At 51.2% G+C, this 23,049-nt stretch overlaps 1 protein-coding gene across 1 annotated transcript in view; it reads left to right on the forward strand.

The window, feature by feature from the left end:
• GALNT14 (polypeptide N-acetylgalactosaminyltransferase 14) overlaps nucleotides 1-23,049 on the forward strand; it is a 224,251-nt gene that overhangs the window by 145,397 nt on the left and 55,805 nt on the right. Inside the window, exon 3 of the mRNA XM_060168701.1 lies at nucleotides 18,669-18,767. Within this exon, the coding sequence (XP_060024684.1) occupies nucleotides 18,669-18,767 (99 nt within the window). The remainder of the gene's footprint in view (nucleotides 1-18,668; nucleotides 18,768-23,049) is intronic.

The raw sequence follows: 23,049 nt of genomic DNA on the forward strand, positions 1-23,049 counted from the left end.
TTTCCTAAGTGGATCGGCCACTTGAATCCTTGATCAAGAGTCTTGCCCCTTCCCTGTTCATCTTTCTGTGCTCTTTGCCCAAGAACCAAGCATGAAGCCTGGCTTTGAGTCTGTCCTCAATTATCTCCTCCTCTTCTGATTAGTTTCTGGCATTTTGTCCCACATCTTGGCAGCATGATAAAATGAGAGGGGAAGAGCTGAATGGAGCATGAGAAGATCTGGGTCCTAAGATGCTCCCCAGCTCTTCCGCTCTCTGGGTGACATTTCTTCACCTTTAAGAAGAGAGAAGTAGCTCAGAGATTGTTATTAAGGTCACTTCTAGCTCTGCTGCTGGTGGAAAATACTCTGCCAGTAAGAATGTGCAGGAAGTGACTTAGGGACTGACTCAGATTGGAGGCTATTTCCAGACGCAGGGCTCCTTCTAGCTCAGCAGCAATGGCCCGCCCCCAAGACCCCGGTTTAATCGTTCTGCTCACGCACTCCCCTTCCTGACAGGACTCGAGGGCCCCGCAGAACCAGTGGAGCTGTCCTTTTTTATTGCTGCTGCGGCCGTTTCCTTGTATGGTTCCCCTGCCCCCTCATGCCTTCCCCTCAGTGGAGGTCACCAGACTCCCTCCCAGCTGGAGATCCAAATGTAAGCTGATGTGACATGATCTTTGCACTTATCCGAAGGTCTCAGGATCTATTAAACACGACGACAACAAAACCATCTACCCCTGGAATTGACACGTGGGCGGCAGCTTGGCTGCAAACTGGTGACCTGCCCACGTTTTTCAGTCTAGTACAGGGAGTTGGGACATACGGACTTTTCCCTTTAAAGCCCAGGATGCTGCCGTGTTCAGTTACCATTATCCCCCGACCCCTAGTGCACTTGGCGTGGTGTGACGCCCCTAACGCCAGAGAGAAACAGGGCTGGTAGCCCTGGCTTGACGAGGCCCAAGGAGTCTCAAGGCACCTTTGGCGATTCCTTAGTGAAAGGCTGAACCTTGTGGTAAGTGCCTAGAATGAGAATAATCACACCTTATATTTCCGGGAGACTTTCCAAAGCACTCTCACATCCCTTACCCGTGATGTCCTCAGTAGCCCTATGGGTGAAGGGACCATTGTCATTTCACAGCAGAGGAAACAGAGGCCCAGGCAAGGCAGCTGGTTGGCTAAGTGGCAGAGTAGGTCTTCTCGCCATGTGAGCCCCGAGAGAAGTCATCTCTGCCACTTACCAGCTGGTCCTCGGGCAAATTACTCAACCCCCGAGCCTCAGTTTGCTCATCTTTAAAATGGGAATAATAACGGTACCCAGGATTGCTGTGAGGGTGAGCAGATCCCTAATCCATGCTGAGCCCAGTCTTCAACCCCTAGTAAGCGCTCGGTGACTGTTTGTTAGCTGTGGTCGTGAGCAGTCCAGCAGTAGCACTCAGGCCCTGGGGCCTTTTCACCGCTCTGCAGCTGTGGGTAAAAGCAGGTCCAAGAGGCGGGCAGGGAGGGTGACCCAAACCAGGACAAAGGAGTGATGTGAGTAAGTTTGGAGAGGTCCTGGCCTGGTGCCTCGTCCCACACCTCTGAGTTGGCGTGCGCTCCAAGAGCAAGGCGGGCAGGGGTGGAAGTTGTGCAGAGAGCATCCTGCCTCATCCTTGGCTCTCAGCACCGAACACTTCACGTGCCTGAATGTCAGACTTACTTTGGAAACTAGAACACAAAATAAGCCATGAGGCAACTGCAGTGCCGCGTCTGGTGAAATTTGCATTTTTCAGATACCGGGGATAGATGCCAAGGCCAGCAGAGGGAGTGATTTAAGGGCTGGGGTCCAGGAAGTACAAAATGTGTTTGACAAGAGATGAAAAGAGCAGAGAGGAGATGACAGCTGTGGGTGGGAGAAGCTGTGGGAAGGAAGCTGCCCGTGCAGCTGTGGTGACAGACAGTGGGATGGAGCGACGTGAGCCCTGGGGACCAAGGACAGCGGGAAAACTCACTGAGGAATGTGTGACGTGACAGAAGAAGGGCTCTGCTGGGGGACCCGGGGAGTCACGTGGCAGCCGGGCTTCCATCTGGACTGACAAGTGGCACGATCAGCAAAGGCCCCTTGTGGGGTCCTTAGTGTCCTGGATGTAGGAAGAGGAGCCACTTACATTGGACTGAAGCATATCGTATCTGACAGCTCTCACGTCTGCCCTCACCTCACCCTCCCAGTGACCTTGCAGCCAGACCACGCATTGTTATCTCTGTCCCCTGTTTTCCTGCTTCTCCCTGTCACTCCTTGATTCATCATATAGACACATCATTTTTTCCTTACTCCAGGCCGTGCCGAGCCTGCCTGTAACCAGTCTGCTCTCATGTCTCCATCCCAAGGCAAGCCCACTCTTCACCCTGTGACCCAAACCAGACCCTCGGCGTCCCCTCCTCTCTCACCCTCACTTTGTTGGGTCTGCCTCCTACATAGCTCCTGGTCCCTGCCCTTGCTCCCTGCTGACAGCTCTCCCCTCTGCCTGGGTGACCGCAGCAGCCCTCAGCCGCCCTCCCACTGGGCTCTGGCCCGCCACCGGTCCACCCTCCACACCTCCTCCATGGAGAGCATCCCAAATGCCGATGCATCGCTCCCCATCCAAACCCTGCAGAGCTGCCAGCCCACCCCAGCCGAGCCCAGGCTTGCAGCTGCCTGACTGCACAAGGGTTCATTCATGCCTTCTCATCTTCGCTGCTCTCTCCCCTTTCAGGAATGCGGGTTGGTTGGGTCCCCACTCCAGGAAGACATTTTGCCCCCTCAGGCTAAGTAGGGCAGCGCCTCCTACTCGCTCACCTCTGAGCAGCACCCGTTACCCCGAGTTTCAAGCTCTCCCTCTCCCCTCCTAGAGCGACAGGGGCAGGGATGCTGACTTACATTTGCACCTCCCTCCAGAGCTCCACACAGTGCCTGGCACTCAGACACTGCATCAGTATCAGCAGATGACTGATGGATTCAAAGAGCACCCCACTGGATTCATTCTCAGACAGTCTACTGAAAACATCAGGGTTTGCAAGTGCAGGCGTGGGAATGAATCCTCAGAACAGAGGGAGAAGAATCACGGGAAATTTAAAACGACCTTCACTCAACAAAGAATTCTCTGTGTTACCACATAAAATCAGCCAGCATTTATTGATCAAACTAGTCCCCTGACACGTGGTAGGCACCTTACATATGTTCTCTCAGTTAAGCCTCATGACAACTTTGCTGTGATCCTGGGTTTAGAGGTGAGGAAAGTGACTGCAGTCGGTTGAGTAACTGGCCCACGGGAACATTAAGCAGGAGAAACATGGCCGCTGCCCACGGAGAAGATAGCACAGCCATGCAGGAGGGGCAGGGAGTCCAGGGAGCCCATGAGAAGTGCAATGGAGGGGCTGACCTGGGCTAAGCATTGCACAAAAGTTACACTGAGGCAGCCCTGGAAAGGACGGTGGCTGGATGGGGAGGTGTGTGGAGGTCGTGGCTCAGGCATGGCCAAGGAGGCGTGGACTGGTTAGCAGGGCTAGAAGGTTCAGGCAAGAGAACCGTGGGGCAGAGCTGAAGGGTTAACATGATGGTAGGGGACTTGGAATGTGGCCAAGGTTTAGCTTAGGTAACTACGGAACGTAGGGAGAGTTACGTGTGTGAAGCAGGGTGTTAGGAAGACTAATGTGGAAGGTGGGGGGAGGAATGAGATGAGGAGTAGTCAGAAGGCCATTGTAGTCCCACAGATCAAGGGGGTGGGCCAGGCTTGGGCAGATGGAAGTGAGAGTAAAAAGAGGGGATGGAGACAGAATTTGGTACAGGACTGACTCGGGGATGGGCCGACAGTCTAGAAGGGTACAGGCGGGCATGGGAGGTCTTCCACAGGGGCCCACCGTTATGAGTCCCCTAGAGCAGGAGAGACATTGGATGCTTGGCCCTCAACCAGACCATTCTGGCGCTCAGTGTGCTGGGTCTGACCACATGCCTGGAGTCACTAGGCTACAGGTCTTATCTCAGCTGCTTCAGTTTGAGGAACATTTCCCCCTTCAGGTAAAGGAAGGGAATGACTCTTCTCTGATCGTTTGGCTGCAAAGTCTGAGAAGTATCAGGACCCAGTTCAGGGAAGATCAAGGGGAGACATCCTTCCTTAGCAGGCGAGGGACACCCAGACTTGTGATTTTCCATCTTTCCAGAACCTTCCAGCGTGCAGACTTCAAGAGCAAAAACAGAGAGAAAGGTCAACATGAAACAGAGTTTTGCAAACGAGTGTGTTGGCTGACCATCAAGGGTCATTCTAGTGGAGTGTGAGAGCTGAGTTGGGAACCAGACCGTCTGGTGTGACATCGAGACCCTGCTGCTAAGTGACTGTGACCTCACGGTCGTCTCCACGACGAGCGAGGAGGTGTCAGCGCACCTACCTCAGGGAATGATTGTGCAGATTTATAGCTCTTGGAAGAATACCTGAGACCTAGGGTTCAATAAATGTTATCTATTATTACTATTGTGTAATGTGATTCAAGCAGGACTAAAATAAGACTTGGAGGAGCCCTAGTCTCAGACGCTGAGGAATCTTTTTCAGGAAACATTTCAAAAATAAGCCTTGGCCCACCTCCACACTTCCTGGTCCTGGCTAGACTCTGCATTTGCCTTTTGAGAACATTCTCCCCTGCACACACACATGCACACACACGGGCACACACACGGGCACACAGCTGCCATCAGGGTAGTGCTTGGTACCAACTAACCCAGGTCCTGGCAGCATCCCAAGAGAAGCCTCTTTGCAGCTTCCTGAGAGCAGCTGATCTTTCTGGAGAAAAGGCGCTGCTACTTCCCTGTGGTTTCCACCAAACCTCAGTGTTCCACTCACTTCAAAGGGGCTGAGTTGTCTGGAAAAACACAGTGGTACAGAACGGAGCCATGGTCATTTCTAGGAGGTCTAAATGTGGCCAGAGGCGTCTGCATTCGCCAGGTTAGTTATGCGTTCCGAGCCCAGATTGCATGTGACAGCTTGGACAACAGAAGTGCGTGAGGAGATACACTGGGGCTAGAGACTGGAAAAATCATACCACCTCATAGCATCAGCAGCACCAAGAACAGAGCTGGAGCTGCTGCTTCCAGAGCAAAGCGTGGAGATGTCTTGTCTTCTGCGTTTAGTATCTGTGCTATCTGTGGAGGGTGGACATAGGTGCATCATAATTTAGTGGGACAAACCCTTGAACTGTACTTTCAGATGCCATTTGGTGAATTAGTGCAGATCTGATCTGTGGAGTTGGGGAAAAGGGGAGATGCTGAGGGCGATTTTCTTAAAGTTTAATTTTACGATTTATAACGCTTTTAATGATTCTGAGGTTGTGGCCTTTTTGATTGTTTAAACACCCTTTCTTTTATGAAATAACAATGATGCTAGATGATGAGAGTTTTAAAATATAATTTTGCTGCAAAAGAAAATGTTGCAAACCTCGTAATCTTCTCTAAATTTTTAAAAAATTTTATTTTACTCATATGAAAGAACCCAATATCTAGAAACTATTGTCTGACACTAATGTTGAAATTTTAAATTAGATTATATATAAGCTAGGTTTAGTAATGACCTAGGACAATGATGTCTAATAGAAATAGATGTAAGCCATGTATGTAATTTAAATTTTTCTAATAGTCACATTTTAAAAAGTAAAATTTTTTTAAAGACTTTTTTTTATGTGGACCATTTTTTAAAGTCTTTATTGAATTTGTTACAATATTGCTTCTGTTTTTATGGTTTTTTGACCACGAGGCATGTGGGATACTAGCTCCCCAACCAGGGATCGAACCCATACCCCCTGCATTGGAAGGCGAAGTCTTAACTACTGGATCTCCAGGGAAGTCCCTAAAAATTAAATTTTTCTAAGTGAAATCAGTTTTAGTAATACGTATTATTTAACCCAATATACCCAAAATTATCATTTTGACATAAAATAAGGTAAAAAAATTACTGATGAGGTAGCTTGCGTTTTTTATCAGTCTGAAATCTTGTGTGTATTTCACACTCACAGCATATCTCTATTCTGATACATCGCACATGCTCAGTAGCCACAGGTGGTTCGTGGCTACCATATGGGACAGCACAGGTCTGGGAGAAAAGGGCATCTGAGTCATAGTCTGGCAGTCCTATCAGCTAGGATTCAGTCTCTCCCCTCCCACGTGAGGAAGCATTGTTCATCGCTGGGACTTCAGTGAACAAGGGGAACATCCCAGCTTTTTAAACATAGCTGAGTTTTCAGTGCAACAGAGAATGCATCAGACCTGTCCACAGGCACCAGATGACTGTCCCAGAAGTTCTCCCAGGACAGCCTGAGCCCAAGGCTCCCCATTCTCCCCACATGGTACCATTCTCAGTTTGGGTGACTTGTTTGGACTCCTCTGTGTGACTGACCTCGGCACGCCACTCAGCTTACAGCTCCGCAGCTTCCATGCGCTGGTGCTACCTGTCACTTGGCAAGGGACGTTTTCTCCTCTGGCTTTGCCCCCATGGAAGCCTCACCTGCTTCCTCTCCCATTCACTCATCCACTCATTATTCAGATGTTTATCGTACCTATACTATGTTTAGTCGCTGTGCCAGGGACTGAGGTTATAACTACGAATAAGTCCTGGCCTTCATTGCAGCTAAGAGTCAGCAGAAGAGATGGAGAGTTCCCAATGCTTGGTAATAAACCACAGTGATGGGGTGAGTGCAGGGTCCTAGGGGAGTGCAGTAGAAAAGACTTGGAGATCAAGAAATGCTTCCGAGGGGAAGTACCTTCCAAGCCAGGATTAGAAGAGGAAAAAATAGCCAGGCCTTGGAAGAGAGGAGAATGCCTTTCAGACACGTGGGAGGGAGGGCAGCGCCTGCTGAGGTCCAGAGGGGAAAGAGCAGGTGAGGCAGAACGTGGCTGGAAGTTGGAGGATGTGAAGAGAGGAGTCACAGGTGAAGCCGGGTCACCGAGGATGGTAAGCGGTGATTAGGGGGTTCAACTTTATTTTGTGAGCAGTTGGGCAGTGTTGAAACATGTTAAAAATTTGCAGTTTGGAATGATCATTCTAGCTGCAGCATGCAGGAGAGATTGGAAGGGGATAAAGCCAGCTAGGAAGCGGCTGCAATAATCCAGCAAAGACATGATGGGAATAGAGAGAAACAGCCAGATTGAGAGATACGTAAGAAGGATTGATAGGACTAGGTTTAGGGAGGCTGGTGTCAGGGACAGAGAGGCAGGATTCGAGAATACCTCTTGGGTTTGGGCACATGGTGGATGGTGAGCTGGGGAACACGGAAGGGTCGGCAGGCTTGGGCGAGGTATGAGAGGCAGAGGGTGGCTGAAGAGGTCATCTCGTGGGGACATCCAAGAGAAGATGCTCATCAGATTAGGGTTAGGGTTGGGATCGTCAGCAAACAGATGGGAAATTGAAGGCTTGGAAACAAGTAAAATAATCTAGAGGGAAGGAAGATTGAGGAGAGAATGGCTTAGGAGAGAATTTTCGAAGGGAGCACCAGAATTTCAGAGGAGGGAAAGAAAAGGAAAACCAAGAAACAGCCTAAGAAGAGGAGAACCATGCTAGGGTGATTCTACCAAAGCCAAGGGCAAAGATCCAAACATTTAATGAGATGTATGACCCTCAATATTAACTACTACAGAGATGACAAGCAAGGAAAAGACTGAAAATTTTCCATTAGATTTAGCAACATAGAGAAGTAATAGGGACCTTGGTGGGAATATTTTGAGGGGGTAAAAGGGCACTGGAAAGCAGAGGTGGCCAGTACCCCCATGTGGACTGGGGCCTGGGGCTTGTCTAAACCATCTGACAGGGCCCCCCAAGCCTGAGTGCTTTAAGGAAGTAGCAAGTTCAATAGCCAAGAGCTAGGAGATCTTAGCTTGGCCACTGCCAAGAGGGTGAACGTGGCAGGTCCAATTGCTCACTGTTCTGGGCCTCATTTTGCACATCTTTAAAAAAGGAGGGAGCTGGAAGCAATGCTTTTAAAACCTGTGTGTTACAAAATTCGGTTTTTGGTAGGATGTTAAGTGGTAGGCTTGATACAATATATATATCCTGTGAATATGTGAGTTCCCATGATACGTGAAGGATTTTAGGGCAGGGTTTGAGGTCAAAGCTTGGTAAACAGGATGCTAGTGCAAGTCTCAGAACCTTTAACATGTTAGTGTGCATGGGTGGATCACCAAAAAGTTAATCTAGTAGTTTTCCAGTATTTCTCATGTGCCAAACTTACTTGACTCTTGTAGACTTTATTCAGAGCGTGCGTAGGCTTCTGGAGATGCAGTCCAGCAGCTCACAATGTAGGGACTGACTAACCAGAGGAGCTCTGTGGTCCATTCCAGTCCATTATTGCAGCAGCCCAGGAGTTTGTATGGAGCCAGAGAGGGAAAGATCTCCCAGCTACTCTGGGCCGCGAAAGAGCGGCAGAGACTGAGCCTTTGGCGGCCTCCAGACAACATGGCCCCTTACATCCTAGTGTACCGCTCTCCAGTTAGCTTTGCAGCATGTCAGCAAAGAACCCTTGGGGCATTGGTACATCGCCAGGAAGATGAGCTTGCGGAGCCTGCAATTAATAATGATGGTGGAAGTGCCCTAGAATTGTCAAGATGTAGGTTGTCTTAGAAATGTGATGCTACTGGAAGTAGGTGGCTAAGAAATCCAGAGGGTTCTCCGAGGAGCAAGAAGTGAACTGCAGACCCCGAGCTGGCCTGACAGATAGATTCAACCAAGAGCATGGTGATGGTTGGTACAGGGAATGCATTTGTTGGCCTAAATAGGCCCAGCCTGAGACCAAGGGCTGTGCCAAATGGCCTCGTGTTCATGGAGTGGAGGGATGTCTGTGTTACCGTCTAGGTCAGCCTTTCTTTACTGGACTTCTTCAAGTGAATCAAGCCTTAAAGCCCTATGACATCCATTATATGAGATGAATTAACTTCTCCTCTGTGCGTGTGGAAGGGTACTAGTTATGCACCGTCCACGGGAGAAGTGAGAAGAGAGTCTCTCAACAATTTTCTATGTGTTTGATTCATATTAAGAAGCCCTAAGGGAGCTGAATCTTTAAAGACTGGAACAAACCCCAAAGGTACCCCTGAAGAACTTCCCTCTGTACGTTGTGGCCATAGGAATCCTGTACCTAGCAACATCTTGATGCCAACAGAGCATGAATGAAGTGGGAGCTCTGGAGCTCTGCGCTGGGAGAATCGTGATGCCTTTGCATAGCTCTTCCACCAAGTACCCAAGAGAATTTACCTTTGACCCCAGGGCAGTGAGAAATCCTGGTGGACTCGGGTTTTCAGGAGCTAAGGGTACCTGTATTCATTGTCTGTTGCTGCATAACAAATTACCATGAAACTTAGTGGCTTAAAATAATGTTTATCATCTCACAGTTTCTGTGGGTCAGGAATTCAGGCATAGCCAAGATGGGTCCTTTCCTTCAGGGTCTCTCACAGGCAGTGTTCAAGGTGTCAGCTGGGGTTGCAGGCATCTCAGGGCACGTCTCAGGGGGGACTCTCTTCCAAGTTCACTGACATGGTTGTTGGCAGGATTCGGTCCCTCACAGGCTATGGACCAGAGGCTGCTTTCAGTGCTTTGCCATGTGGGGCTCCCCATTCATGGCAGCTTGCTTCAGCAAAACATACAAGCGAAAAAGATGGAAGTCACTGTCTTTTGTGACCTAATCACAAAAGTGACATCCCATCACTTTAGCTGTAGTCTGTTCCTTAGAAGCAAGACACGAGGTTTAGTCCACATTCAAGGCTAAGAGATTACACAAGGAGGTGAGTGCTGGGGGCCTTCATCTGCCCACCAGGAGCTCAACCAAGTTCCTAAGCAGTTCAGTTGCCTGCCCTGGCCCCCTTATCCCCTTCCCAGGATACTAGAATTTAATAACATGCTCAGCAGGAACTTCCCTGACAGTCCAGTGGTTAAGACTTCACCTTCCAGTGCAGGGGGTGCGGGTTTGATCCCTGGTCGGGGAGCTAAGATCCCACGTGCCTTGCGGCCAAAAAACCAAAACATAAAACAGAAGCAGTAGTGTAACAAATTCAATAAAGACATTAAAAAAAATGGTCCACATCAAAAAACAATCTTTAAAAAAAAAGTAACATGCTCAGCAATTCAAAATGTGGCCGTGTCATGGAATAGCAGATCTCACTGTTATCTTAAGTGTCTTTTATGAGACGCGGGATTTCCATAACGCTAAGTGAGGGTGACTTGAGGCAAGAAGTAGGAGCAGTATATGTTTATGTGGATGAACCAATTAATCTGCATGTGAAATCCCAGTGAAGTTGACACGAACTAAAAATTTCATGCCTTACAGTGTATAGTGTCGCCCATGAAATGAGATTAAAAGGAATTTCTGGTTTTACAGCTGTCATACTTTTTATACTGCTCGTGTTTTTCTCCTCTAAAGAGTCAAGTTTGAACCTAGAGGTCAATTATAGATTTGGCGTTTTATAGTTTTCGGTCATCTTCCTTTTCCGCATAGCTGAGAGCAGGCTTCCTTGCACAGAACTGAGCTGGGAAATGTATTAGGTATTCTTGGTCCCTGTCCTGAGGGAGCTGATGCTCTGGAAAGGTCACTGGGCCAAGAGCTTTTCCCCTCTCGTCCTTTCTTCCTCACACACGTCAGCTTTGGTGGGGGGTGTTGGTGGCAGGAAAATGGGGAGGAGATGTGGTCTCCCTGGGACCTCTTCTGGGCTATAGTGGAGGACACAGGGGGACAGAGACGGAAACGGGGACCAAGGAAAGGCTGTGCCACCCACCTGCAGGGAATCCAGGTGGTCACTGCCTTGGGGACAGTGTTCTCCCAGGAAACTAGCCCTACGTACCCCCGCTTCACAGCTTATGCCTGTTTCCCTTGGCCTTTGCAGCTGTAGAGTTCAGGCAAATGGCACACGTGGAGAAGATAACCCCTTCGTTTTCTGTCTGGTCTGGCCTCTGGAGCGAGCTCTGGACCTGCAGGAATCGGAGGGACAAACTGTAGCTTTCTGCTTAAAAACCGGTTCACGTGCCTCCCAGGGCCTCGTTGAAATCACCCTGTGCCCACCCTTTCAGGCTCCATCTGGGCGTAAGTGGGAGCCCCTGTTAGGATGTTCCTGTGGCGGCTCAGCCAGCAGTGTCCCAGTCTTGCTGTCACTACCCCGGAACGGCAGGCAGCCTGTCCCTCCCTGCTGGGTTCTAGAGCTCGGTAGAAGCTGCTCCTTGGGGATGGTGATCGAGCGTGAGCCCAGAGGTCCACATGGTGTGCAGGGCCCATAATACACCTCGGGGACAGACGGCAGCTAGGGATACCCTGATGCCTGGAATGGTGCTGGCAAGGAGAGGTGGTGGCTTGGTGACAAGGATATGCAGCAGGCCTGGGCTCACTAGCTGCAGTGAGTTACTTAGCCTCCCTGCGCCTCAGTCTCCTCCTGAGTGAATCCATTAAACAGTGCACCCTCCCACAGGGCTATCTGTGAACCTTAAATATGCGAGGTGCTCAGGACAGCGCCTGGCAGCAGGGGTCACTAAGTAGTCGTTTAAAAACAATAAATGCTGGAGAGGGTGTGGAGAAAAGGGAACCCTCTTGCACTGTTGGTGGGAATGTAAATTGATACAGCCACTATGGAGAACAGCATGGAGGTTCCTTAAAAAACTAAAAATAGAATTACCATACGACCCAGCAATCCCACTACTGGGCATATACCCTGAGAAAACCATAATTCAATAAGAGTCATGTACCACAATGTTCACTGCAGCTCTATTTACAATAGCCAGGACATGGAAGCAACCTAAGTATCCATCGACAGATGAATGGATAAAGAAGATGTGGCACATATATACAATGGCATATTACTCAGCCATAAAAAGAAACGAAATTGAGTTATTTGTAGTGAGGTGGGTGGACCTAGAGTCTGTCATAGAGTGAAGTAAATCAGAAAGAGAAAAACAAATACCATATGCTAATACATATATATGGAATCTAAGAAAAAAAAAACGGTCATGAAGAACCTAGGGGCAAGATGGGAATAAAGACACAGACTTACTAGAGAATGGACTTGAGGATATGGAGAGGGGGAAGGGTAAGCTGTGACAAAGTGAGAGAGTGGCATGGACGTATATACACTACCAAACGTAAAATAGATAGCTCGTGGGAAGCAGCCGCATAGCACAGGGAGATCAGCTCGGTGCTTTGTGACCACCTAGAGGGGTGGGATAGGGAGGGTGGGAGGGAGGGAGACGCAAGAGGGAAGAGATATGGGAACATGTGTATGTGTGTAACTGATTCACTTTGTTATAAAGCGGAAACTAACACACCATTGTAAAGCAATTATACTCCAATAACGATGTTAAAAAAAAAAAAAAACCTACCCTGAGGTAGATAATTTCATCCAGGAAGTCACTGCCCAGCTCCCAAGTGGCAAAGGGTTGGCCCAGTGTGTCCCACCCCAGGCCTGGTTTCCACTGTGTCATGCTGCATATTTGTGTGACCTTTCCCCTTTCTCTAACTGCCCTCAGCCTCCCCTCTGGGGTGCCAGACCCCCGCTTCAAGAGTTTGCCTCCTAGACACAGAGCCATTGTCAGTTCTGGACATTTTAGTGATAATAATTATTATGCTGTACTCTCTGCTGCAAAGTTACTGGGTCTGCCTCTCCATCACTCCCTCCTGTTTTCACACTCGAGAATAAAATCCCAAATGTTTCTAATTTTTTTTTTTTGCGGTACACGGGCCTCTCACTGTTGTGTCCTCTCCCGTTGCGGAGCACAGGCCCCAGACGCGCAGGCTCAGCGGCCATGGCTCATGGGCCCAGCCGCTCCGCGGCATGTGGGATCTTCCCGGACCGGGGCACGAACCCGTGTCCCCTGCATCGGCAGGCGGACTCTCAACCACTGAGCCACCAGGGAATCCCCCAAATGTTTCTGATTTATGACCTCATCTTTTCTCCCTGCTGCCCAGTGCTAAAATGGGGCTGGTGATCATCATAACACTCTGTTTACGGGCTGCTGCCAGTTTAATGAGCTTGTGCAATAAAATAAAAGGCATGTGCACAGCATTGCAGCTCTGTGATAACTGACAGCCATCCTCACTTGGGGTGTTTCTAAATCCCCGCTTGGCACCTGTTCAGGTGCAGGGATGAGGCGGGCTAGGCAGCAGAGCAGCGATTGGCTGGTGGAGAGATGGAAAGAGATGGAAGAGGAAGCTCTGACCCCGTGCCAGGCGTTAGCATCTCAGAACACCTCTCTGGAAGCGTCCTCAGCCAGTAAATGACACTGAACGCTCAGGAAATGGATGGTTAGGAAGCACTGTGAGACCCACCTGAACTTGGAGAAATTAAGTCAGTTGAATCTTTCTTTAAAAAATGAAAAGTCAAAAAGGAAACTACAGGTGGAGAATCAGCTCAGAGGAGCGCGCGTTATGCAGGAGCTGCTGTGGCGATCAGGACAGCAGCCCAGGGCTGGCATCTGTCTCTGCACGCAGCGGTGGTCCCGCCCTTCCTCCTGGTTGCACCCTCACACCCATCTTTCCTGCTCGCTAGCTCTTCTCTCCAGTAAAACCCCTGAATCTTTAATAAATTATAAACATGTTTCTCGTCCATCTGCCGGCGCCAGATCTCAGTGTTGGCAGCTTTCTCCATTTCCCTGGTGCCCCTGATAGATCTTGCCGTTTGATGAATCTTTTAGATCCTCTCACAGGAAGCCCACGCACATTCTGAGTCCCCACAGTGGCCTGTTTTAAGGATTTTTCCTGGCCCCTTGGCCTTGTTGCTGCCAGTGCCCAGGGCTCGCGTCCAAGTGGGACTGCAGCCCCCCTGGGTCTTGAAGGGCAGGTGGCTCATGCGCAGGGCTTGGGGAGGTGGGCCCTGTCCCCTCGGGCTCCTGTGCCTTAACCAGGTTGAGTTCACAGTGGATGCTAGGGACAACTACCACATTAGAAGTCACGGAACCTGGACGCAGCTCATCTCGGCCGCTCACCAGGTATGTGAGCTTGAGTGAGATCCTGAGCCACAGTTGCTCTCATCTGTGGAGTAGAGGTTCTCAGAGGCTGCTGTGAGGGTCCGAGGAGACGGAGGATGAGTCCAGGCAGCATGAGCTGAGAGTAGAGGCAGGAGGAAGACAGTGCTGAGTGCTGGGAGCTGGGAGCCGGGAGCCGGGAGCTGGGATGCCCGTTCCTCAGAGCTGTGATGCACCGCCTCCTGCTGGCCTGCCCTCCCTTGGGCCTGTGCACACAGGAGGCGCTTATGGGATTTCTGCCCAGCCTCGAGGAAGAGCCCCTGTCCTTTATCCTGCAGGAGCAGGAGGCTGGAGGGGGCTGAGGCCCGGGAGCAAAGCAGCCCAGGTGCCAATGGACGCCTGTTGGGCTGAGTTCCGCCCACTTTAGGAGGTTGGACTGGGTCCTCTCCAAGCCCCTTCCTTCCTTGGCTGGACTCTGAGTTTGTAGTTCTTGTCCAAAAGCACTGAACATTGCCTGGAGGCAGTATTATTATTACACTAATATTTACCACAATGCAATAATATTACTCACCACCATTTACTCAGCAGCTATGAAACACCACGTGTTTTGCCTGTATTCTCTGCAATCTCCACAAACAAGCCTGAAAGGGAGGTATTTGTCCTCAGTTTACAGGTGACGACACTGAGGCTCAGAGAAGTTAAAGGACGTGCCCAGGGGCACACAGCCAGTTTTCAGCAGATCCAGGATTCACACTGACGTCACAGCCCAGGTTCCTTTCTCTAACACTGATGTTCTCTTTGCTCTCTTTACCGCCTCTTGCCTCCCAGTGCCCCTTACCCGCTGTCAGACAGGGCAGAACCACTCACTAAGGACGTCTTTCCAGCCTGTGCAAGAGCTGGCTCCACCCAGCGGGAGGAGGAGTCTGCAGATTTAAACGTCATGTTAAAAATAATGATAGGGCTTCCCTGGTGGCGCAGTGGTTGAAAGTCCGCCTGCCAATGCAAGGGACACGGGTTCGTGCCTCGGTCCGGGAGGATCCCACATGCCACAGAGCGGCTGGGCCCGTGAGCCATGGCCGCTGAGCCTGCGCGTCCGGAGCCTGTGCTCCGCAATGGGAGAGGCCACAGCGGTGAGAGGCCTGCGTACCGCAAAAAGAATAATAATAATAATAGTAATGATAGTCACTATTTGTCAAGCATCTATCATTACCTAACATATTAATAATTTAGGGGGAAAAATCTGCAAGTTAAAAGTTGTTGTCTCCACTTTCCAGGTGAAGATACTGAGTCTTAGAAAAGTAAATGTGGATGTCCAGCCACACAGTTGAGCCTCAGCTGCAGAACGGCCTTCACAGCCTTTCGTTCAAATCAACCATGCTTATTGCACGTCAGCTACGATCAAAGCTTCTGGTTACTGATGCTCTGGGAACCTTTCGCAGGAGAGCCTTGGGCCCAAGCTCTGTTTCACAGATGAGCAGACAGCAGCCTGCAGAGGTGGCTGGTTTAGCCACCGTCTCGCAGCTGGTCAGTGGTATCCAGACCCCTGGGCCAGTATTCTGCCAACTGCCTCACTGGGCATCCGGCCTGCAGGTCCAGAACCATGCTGTGACGGGGATGCTGTACCCTGTTTGTGTCCATCTATCCCTATCTCACCCTGTGAGGTCCAGCACCTCCTCCTCCATGAAGCCTTCTTCACATTCACCCCACCCCTGCCCCATCCCCGGGCAGAGGTCCGCTTCCCTCTGCTCTCCCAGCGCCACATGCATGCTGCTGCGTCGCTGTGCGACTATACACCTGCCTCCCAGCTGGATGCCTCCAAGGCAGGAAAAGGAGCCCCGTCCCCAAAAGCTCTCTAAGCGGGTAACTCCCACTACCTCCTGCACCAACGTGCCCCCGAATAGCTTACCTCATAAAAGCTGGGATTTGGGATCCCATCACCGCCCGGGGTGTGGAATGGGACGCCGTCTCCAGCGCAGCCCTGGCAGCACGGCCTTCTCAGTCATCGTGCTCGTCTGTCCTCTCCCCGTCTCTGATGGAGACAGGGAGGTTCTGCTAAGCCCTCTGCTTTATCACCTTCCTATAAGGAGACAGATGATTATCCTTCCACTCGCTGACATCCCCCTCCTTCCTCTTGGTGCTGACAGTGCTCACTGCCGCCTGCCCCTCTGCCTGGGTCCCTCCCAGCCCCTCCTTGCCCACCATGGACCCTGCAGCACACCAGTCGAGGGACCCCCCCCCCCGCCCCAAGTCCACCTCTGCCAGCCCCCTGCCCTCCTCCCTCCCCACTGCTCCCAGCTTAGACTCAGGTCTGAATCCAAAGGTAGGCAAGTCCAAGGCCTCTTCTCACTAGGGGCCATTTCAAGGCATTTTCCTCCTCTTTTACAATGGTTATTTAATGAACAACAAATCACCCCCAAACTTTAGTGGCTTAAAACAACAGGAATCATTGATTGTCCTTATGGTCTCTGTGAGGTAGGAATTCAGAGCATCTTGGCTGGGCGGTTCAGGCTTGGAGCTGCTAGAGCTGCCATCATCTGAAGGCTTGACTAGAGCTGGTGGACTCACTTCCAGGGGAGCTCGTTCCTGTGTCTGGCAAGTTGGTGCCGGCTGTGGGCAGGAGACCTCAGTTCCAACACACGTCAGCATCACTCCACAAGGCTGCTTGAGTGTCCTCACAGCATGGCAGCTGGCTTCCCTCCAAGTGGCCAAGGCAGAGTCTTCGGTGCTTTTATGATTTAGCCTTAGAAGTCACACACTGTCAGTTCCATCATTTTCTATTAGTCCTATAAGCTAGCCCTGATTCAGTGAGGGACAGAACTATATACCTCCCCTTTTAAAAGCATAAAAGGCTAAGTCATCAGCTGACCTAGGAATGCATTTCCTGAATTTCTTTCTCTCTTTCTCCATGAAAGGGCATCTGATATACTTATCTCTTGTTCTGGGGACATGGAGATAGACAAGGGTCCTTCCCTAGAGGAGCTCATAGTCAAATGGGGGAGATAGTCCATCTTGAGAAGTGCCAGGAGAGAGATATGTACAAAATTATGGGAGCACAAAGCACAGGTCATTACCTATCTGGGGGAGTATGGAACGCCTTTGCAGACAAGAGATATTTGCTCTGGGTCTTGAAGGATGAGTAGGAGTTCAACAGGTGGAGAAAAGAGAAAGGACACTGCTCCATGCAGAGGTAATAGTGAGAGCAGTGGCAGAAAGTTATGGCAGCATATGAAGTTGCAATTGTGGAAGGTCTTGAAGGCTGTGATAGGGAGTTTGGACTTTCTATATCAGGAGCCACTGAAGGCTTCAGGCCAGAGGAACACCTGGGCAGAGCTTTGTGGTAGACTGGACATGACTGGCAGGGGCAGAGGGTGGAGGCAAGATGACTGGTCAGGAGACTGCTGCAGGAATCCCCCAGAGGAGCAAGACTCTGAGCTGGGCCCATGGGGACTAGAAAGGAGAGGTGGGTTCAGGGGGTGGGGATTAATTAGTAGGTGGAGCTGACGTGATGTGGTGAGAAGTTGTCTCTGTGGGGGGAGCACAGGCAGGTCTGAAGGTCATGACCAGCCTTTCCACTGTCTCTTCCCCTGGGGCCTTCCTTTCCCAATTCTTGGCTCCTTGTGGCTGACCCATCCCAGTCTGTGCTCAGGGCCTGAGCTCAACAGCCCCGCCTTGTCTGTGTAAGTCCTCTTATGTAGGGTTTGCTCTTGTAGGAAAAAGTGTTCAGAATTATTAGGGAGGCCAAGCGGACGTCATGCCCATGGGCCTAGGATTGAGGTTCTTAAGTGTTTCAGGCCACAGACCTCTTTGAGAATCTACTGAAAGCTATGAACCATCTTCCCAGGGAAGAGAATAGAAACACATTTGTGTATACAAGTTTGCAAACAATGTCAGAGGGCTCACAGCCCCCTTGAAGTCCATCCTTGGGTCTCTGGATCCCAAGTTAAAAGCCCCAAGAAAGCCCCAAGCCTAGGAAGAAACTAGAAAATGAGGAGAGGAAATGTTTGACTCACCAAACATCTGTTATTTACTTCCTCGTTTGATACCCCTGGAACAGCGAGAATCAGGAGGCAGCGTTTACCCAGGATCGCCCCTGGTGGCCCCCACCTCACTTGGTGGGTTTATTTCCATTATTATAGTAATTTTCGGGCTGCGGGCTACAATTTTCACTTGCAGTGAGATATTAACTTGGTATTACCCCACATGTAATTGTCATACAAAATGATCCTGGACATGGGGAAGTGAATGTTTTTTCAAGATGGGGTTTTCCTACGAACGCTGGGTTTTAGGGCTCTGCCTCTTTAAAAATGCCAGATTTCGGTGTGTGTGGCCGGAAGTCAGGGGTCAGCATGGTGTGGTGGGCTGGAGCTGCTGGCCCAGAACACAGTGAGGCCTTGGCAGGCTGGGAGGGACACAGACTGGGCAGCAGAGCCCAAGGCTCGGGGGTGGGCTTATGTGGCTACCAGGAACTACGTGCTGTAACCCAGGCACGCGGCAAATCCCACATTTATGTTCTGTACGTCAACTTAACTCGACTCCAAGCCCAAGTTTCCCCGAGGTGGTGGGAGATTCAGCTCTAATCATTCTCGGAGCTTCCTGGGCTCCCCCGTAGGGCCAGGTGAGGCCCTGGGGTCTTACACAGTGCTGTGCAGCTGGAGGGGGCCCCCACCAGACACCAGGCATCTGTCCACGCCAGTGATGCCCTTGGTTCCAGCCCTTGAGATCTGCTTTGTCTCTAAAGGTCTTCTTGTCCCGCTGCCTTGCCTTCCCCAGATGCACCCTGCTGGGGTACTGCACGGACCTCCCTCCCACCAGCATCATCATCACCTTCCACAACGAGGCCCGCTCCACCCTGCTCAGAACCATCCGCAGGTAAGAGCTTTCCCGTGTGTCAGCCTTCCAGGCTGGCACTTGGCGAGGGCATGTCTGCCCGCGTGGGGAGGGGGACCAGTTCAAGTGTTTCTAAGTACCTGCCAGGCACCGTTCAGGACACTCCACATGTATCCGCTAGTAGTCACTCCTCACGCTCCTATGAGGGCAGCTATTATCCCATTATACAGGAGGAAAGATAGAGGCCTGAGGCATCGGGTTACTTATAGAAGGTCACTGGAAGTCATAGAGGACTTGGTCCCAGAGCACTTGCCCTTAACCACTGCGTAGACTGCCTCTAGAACATGAGTTCTCATTTTCACAGATGATGAGGAAGCTGGGGCTCTGAGGCTGAGTACATCCTCCACCCCCAGCATCAGTCTGGGATTAGAACTGGGGTCTGCCAAAAGCATCCAAGAGAGACTCCTTGCCTTCCAGGCTGACCTCTTCTCCTCCTTGGGGGAGTCTTCTGATGCCACGCACCTCCATCCCCCTCAACACATGCTCACGCACGCACGTACACACACACACACACACACACACCCCATCAGGGCCTTCTTCTGGGCTGCTTCTCTGCACATCTCTACTCTAGCACTTAATGCATTTTTCCCAGATGTGATCCTCAATGAACTCCTGACGGGTAAGGCCTGTATCTTATTCACGTCTTACCTCACCTTCCTGTGGCATAATAATTAGTCCTACGGCATAGAGCTGCTTTGGTTAATTCAGGTAAAGGACTGAGAATGTGCTGGCATAGAGCAGCCATCCCTGTGTCTGCACAGCTAGTGAGCTCTGAAAAGAAAAGAGGCTCTGGGGTACCTGAAAAGGCACCACACTTGGAGTCTGAAGACCTGGGTCAAGTCCCCACCCTACCACTTCCTTGCCTTGTGACCTTGGATAGGTCATTAGCCACATCTGGAAAGATGGTGATAGAAAGGTCTTTCATGTTTCAAGTTCTGTCACATTTCCCACAAGAAGACATTACCCTGGGACATTTGGGGGCCATTATAATGTGGGGACCCCAGGTCCCCCATGCTTTCCTTACACTACGTTTATGTTCTCAGGGGCACTTCAGCTGCTGCCCTCAGACTCACCCCTCTCAGCTCTAAGACTTATTTCTCGTTCTCTTCCTGCTGCTTCTCCGTCTCTTTATAACAGTAATGATGGTACTTTATGATAATAATACTAACATGTTAAACGTATGCTGAGCTTTATGGTCCACAGAACACATTTTTTTTTTTTTGCGGTACGCGGGCCTCTCACTGTTGTGGCCTCTCCCGTTGCGGAGCACAGGCTCCGGACGTGCAGGCTCAGGGGCCGTGGCTCACGGGCCTAGCCGCTCCGCGGCATGTGGGATCTTCCAGGACCGGGGCACGAACCCGTGTCCCCTGCATCGGCAGGCGGACTCTCAACCACTGCACCACCAGGGAAGCCCCACAGAACACATTTTATCTTTCACTTCAGTTGGAGCCCCATCGAACCTTGTGAAGTCCAGGTGCACGTAGGGAACGGAGGCCAAGTCCACAGAGCTGGGAAGCACAGGAGCCAGGATTCGGGTTTCTGACTTCCTGGGTGGAAGTGGGGAGCAGTAGGGGTGCAGCCCCAGCGCCTCTGTCTGCCAGCCTGACGGAGGGCTTCCCCCGAGGCCCTGGTGCCCTGCACTCTGCAGGGGGCTTGGGGCCCATCAACACCATGCTCTTCAGAAGGCGCCGTGAAGTACCAGACTATACCCCCAATTCTGCTGGGCGCTTTGCTGAGAGAGCTCAGGACCTCTTTCCTGCCTCTCAGGAACTTCAGTGTGAGCCAGGCCCCTGGCTCAGACCCAAGTGTGTTGCATGAAAACATCAGAATTAGGGCCCAAGAGCCAGGTATGACCAGACGGGCATTAACATCATTAGCAGGCAGGGCGGAAGTGAATTTTAGGGGTGGAGGCAAAAAGATTACTTCTAGGAAATTCCGTGGCCAGGTGTCCTTTGCCTTGGGAATCCGTACCTCCCTTTTACTCCCTATCCTGTTGCACAAATAAATCGCTAGCCACTGAGAGAGAATTGAATGAAGAGCACTTCCTATCTCACTTTTGTTGATGAAAGGATCTTTTCTAAGGCGTCTTTTTATCTTTAACTTTCTAGAATTCTCATGGCTTTGCTGCCAGGCTCTGGCAAGGGAAGGATGCTCGAGGAACTGGGAAGGACCGAGTTGCCCTCTCGTCCCTGCCATGCAGCGCCTGGCCAGGCCTTGGTCCCTCTGCCCATCCCTGCCCAAGCTCCTGCATTAGCCGGGGATGGGGGGTGGGGGAAGGCACACATGGGGGCGCTCAGAGCCAGGCAGAGGCATGACGTAGTGGGTGATGGGGGGAGAGAGAGAGAGTCACAGCCTTGATGAGTTCGGGGACTTTTCTCACTTAAGGACTGAGAAAAGCCCTGAAGAATGGTTTATCTTGACTGGTGTTGCCACGAGACCCCGTGCACATGTGAGACCCAGGGCCGCCCCCTTCTTCTGGAGCGCCCTCCGGCCCCCTGCCTCCCAGGGGGGCTCCGGACCATGCTGACTGGCCAGTTTGTAGCTTGAATCTCCTTGCTGTGGCTTTTGGTAATAGCCTAGATTTAGAGGAGAAGTCTCTCAGATTCAGGTGGTTAAGAGATTGGACCCTGGGGCCAGATTTGCCCACTCTGCCCTTACCAGCTGTGTGACCTTGGGCACCTCCTTCACCTCTCTGCCTCAGTTTCCTTTTCTGCCAAACAAGGAATACTGGTAATAACTGCCTCACCTGATTGTGGAGAGGAGTGAATGAATTCAGGTAGGTGAAGGCCTTGGAACAGTGCCCGGCACAGTGAGCCTGGGTAGGCAGCAGGGTTCTGATGCTGTGGCTCTCAAGCTTGAGCAGACATCAGAATCCCCTGGAGGGCTCGTTAAAACGTGGTTTCTTGGGCCCCATCCCCACGTATTCCAGCTCAGTAGGTCTAGAGTGGGGCCCAAGGTTTTGCATTTCTAACAGGTCCCCAGGTGATACTGATGCTGCTGGTTCTGGGATCACGCGTTGAGAACCGGTATCGCCATCATTGTCAGTCCTCAGATTCCGGGAGCAGCTGCTGGGCACCAGGCAGGGTGCTAAGCTCCTTTTCTGTGGCTGAGGCAGTGTGCTGACAGTTCAGTACTTCCTGAAGCTCTCCGGTTAGTGAATGGCAGATCCGCAGACACAGCACTCGAACCCAAGTCGGTCTGACTCCAGAACGACTAAACTCAACTGTCAACGGGCCCCAGGTCTTCATTCAACTGGTAGTTGTGGAACGTCTGATAAACGCTGCCTGCCTATAGCCCCGTGCAGTTCTCAAAGCAATTTCAAATACATTTCCTCATTTCACACACACAATAGCCTGTGGAGTAGGTCAAGTAGTAACATCACCTGCCTTTGCAAGGAAGCTGTAATTACAGATGGAAATGAAGGCTGGGACCTTCCCGGTGTCTTGCTCAGGATCGCATAGTAGTGGATGGTAGAGGCTGCCTGGCCTCCCACGCTGCTGTACCTGCCATCTCTCAGGGGGTTCCGGGGGGCCCCATGGTTAGGGCGCGGCGGGCAGAAGGTGTAGACGCTGCTGGCAGCCGCCCTGTGGCAGAGAGCGAGCTGTGGATAGGAGACTCAGGATAATTCCCAGGACGAGTGTGACCCCCGATGCGCCCATGAGGCGAGCACTCACTCCCCTGCTAGGCTGTGAAAAGAAAGGGCTCAGAACAGTGCAGTGGGGGTGAAGCAAGGAAAAAGCCGGGCCCTGGAGGAAAGGGAGGGCCGGCTTGGCTGTAGAGGGACTGATGAGCTGTCCTGGCGGAGAACTGGTGAGACCAAAGGAGGGAGATGGAAGCCACCAGGGTCCAGGGGATGAAGGTGGGGTGTGCAGAAGAGAGGACCCAGGGGGACCATCTGGGCCGAGCCAGGTCCCCTGGGCTGGACTTGACCTGTCTCCTTCTCCAGCCACCCCAGGCACCCAGACCACCTGCCCATCTCAGGCCCTCCCAGCCCCGAGTCACTTTTTCGGTGCCCCTACCATCACTCCAATTGCTCTGTTTAGAGGAGCAAAAACCAGCCAGGTGTCACTAGGAAATGGTGTAATTAGCACTTACCGCTGACGATTTCATTCTTTTTTTTTTCCTTTTTTAAACACTGGACATTTTTCATTCGCTAATCATCTCTCAGTTCAACCAGCACAGAGCTGCACGCGATTTACCTTTTGATGTTCACAGAAGACAACTCTTGAATTTCAAAGAGCCGGCAGGGATTTGGGGAGATCGC

The sequence above is a fragment of the Lagenorhynchus albirostris genome, chromosome 13 (assembly GCF_949774975.1).
Source record: "Lagenorhynchus albirostris chromosome 13, mLagAlb1.1, whole genome shotgun sequence".
Lineage (NCBI taxonomy): Eukaryota > Metazoa > Chordata > Mammalia > Artiodactyla > Delphinidae > Lagenorhynchus > Lagenorhynchus albirostris.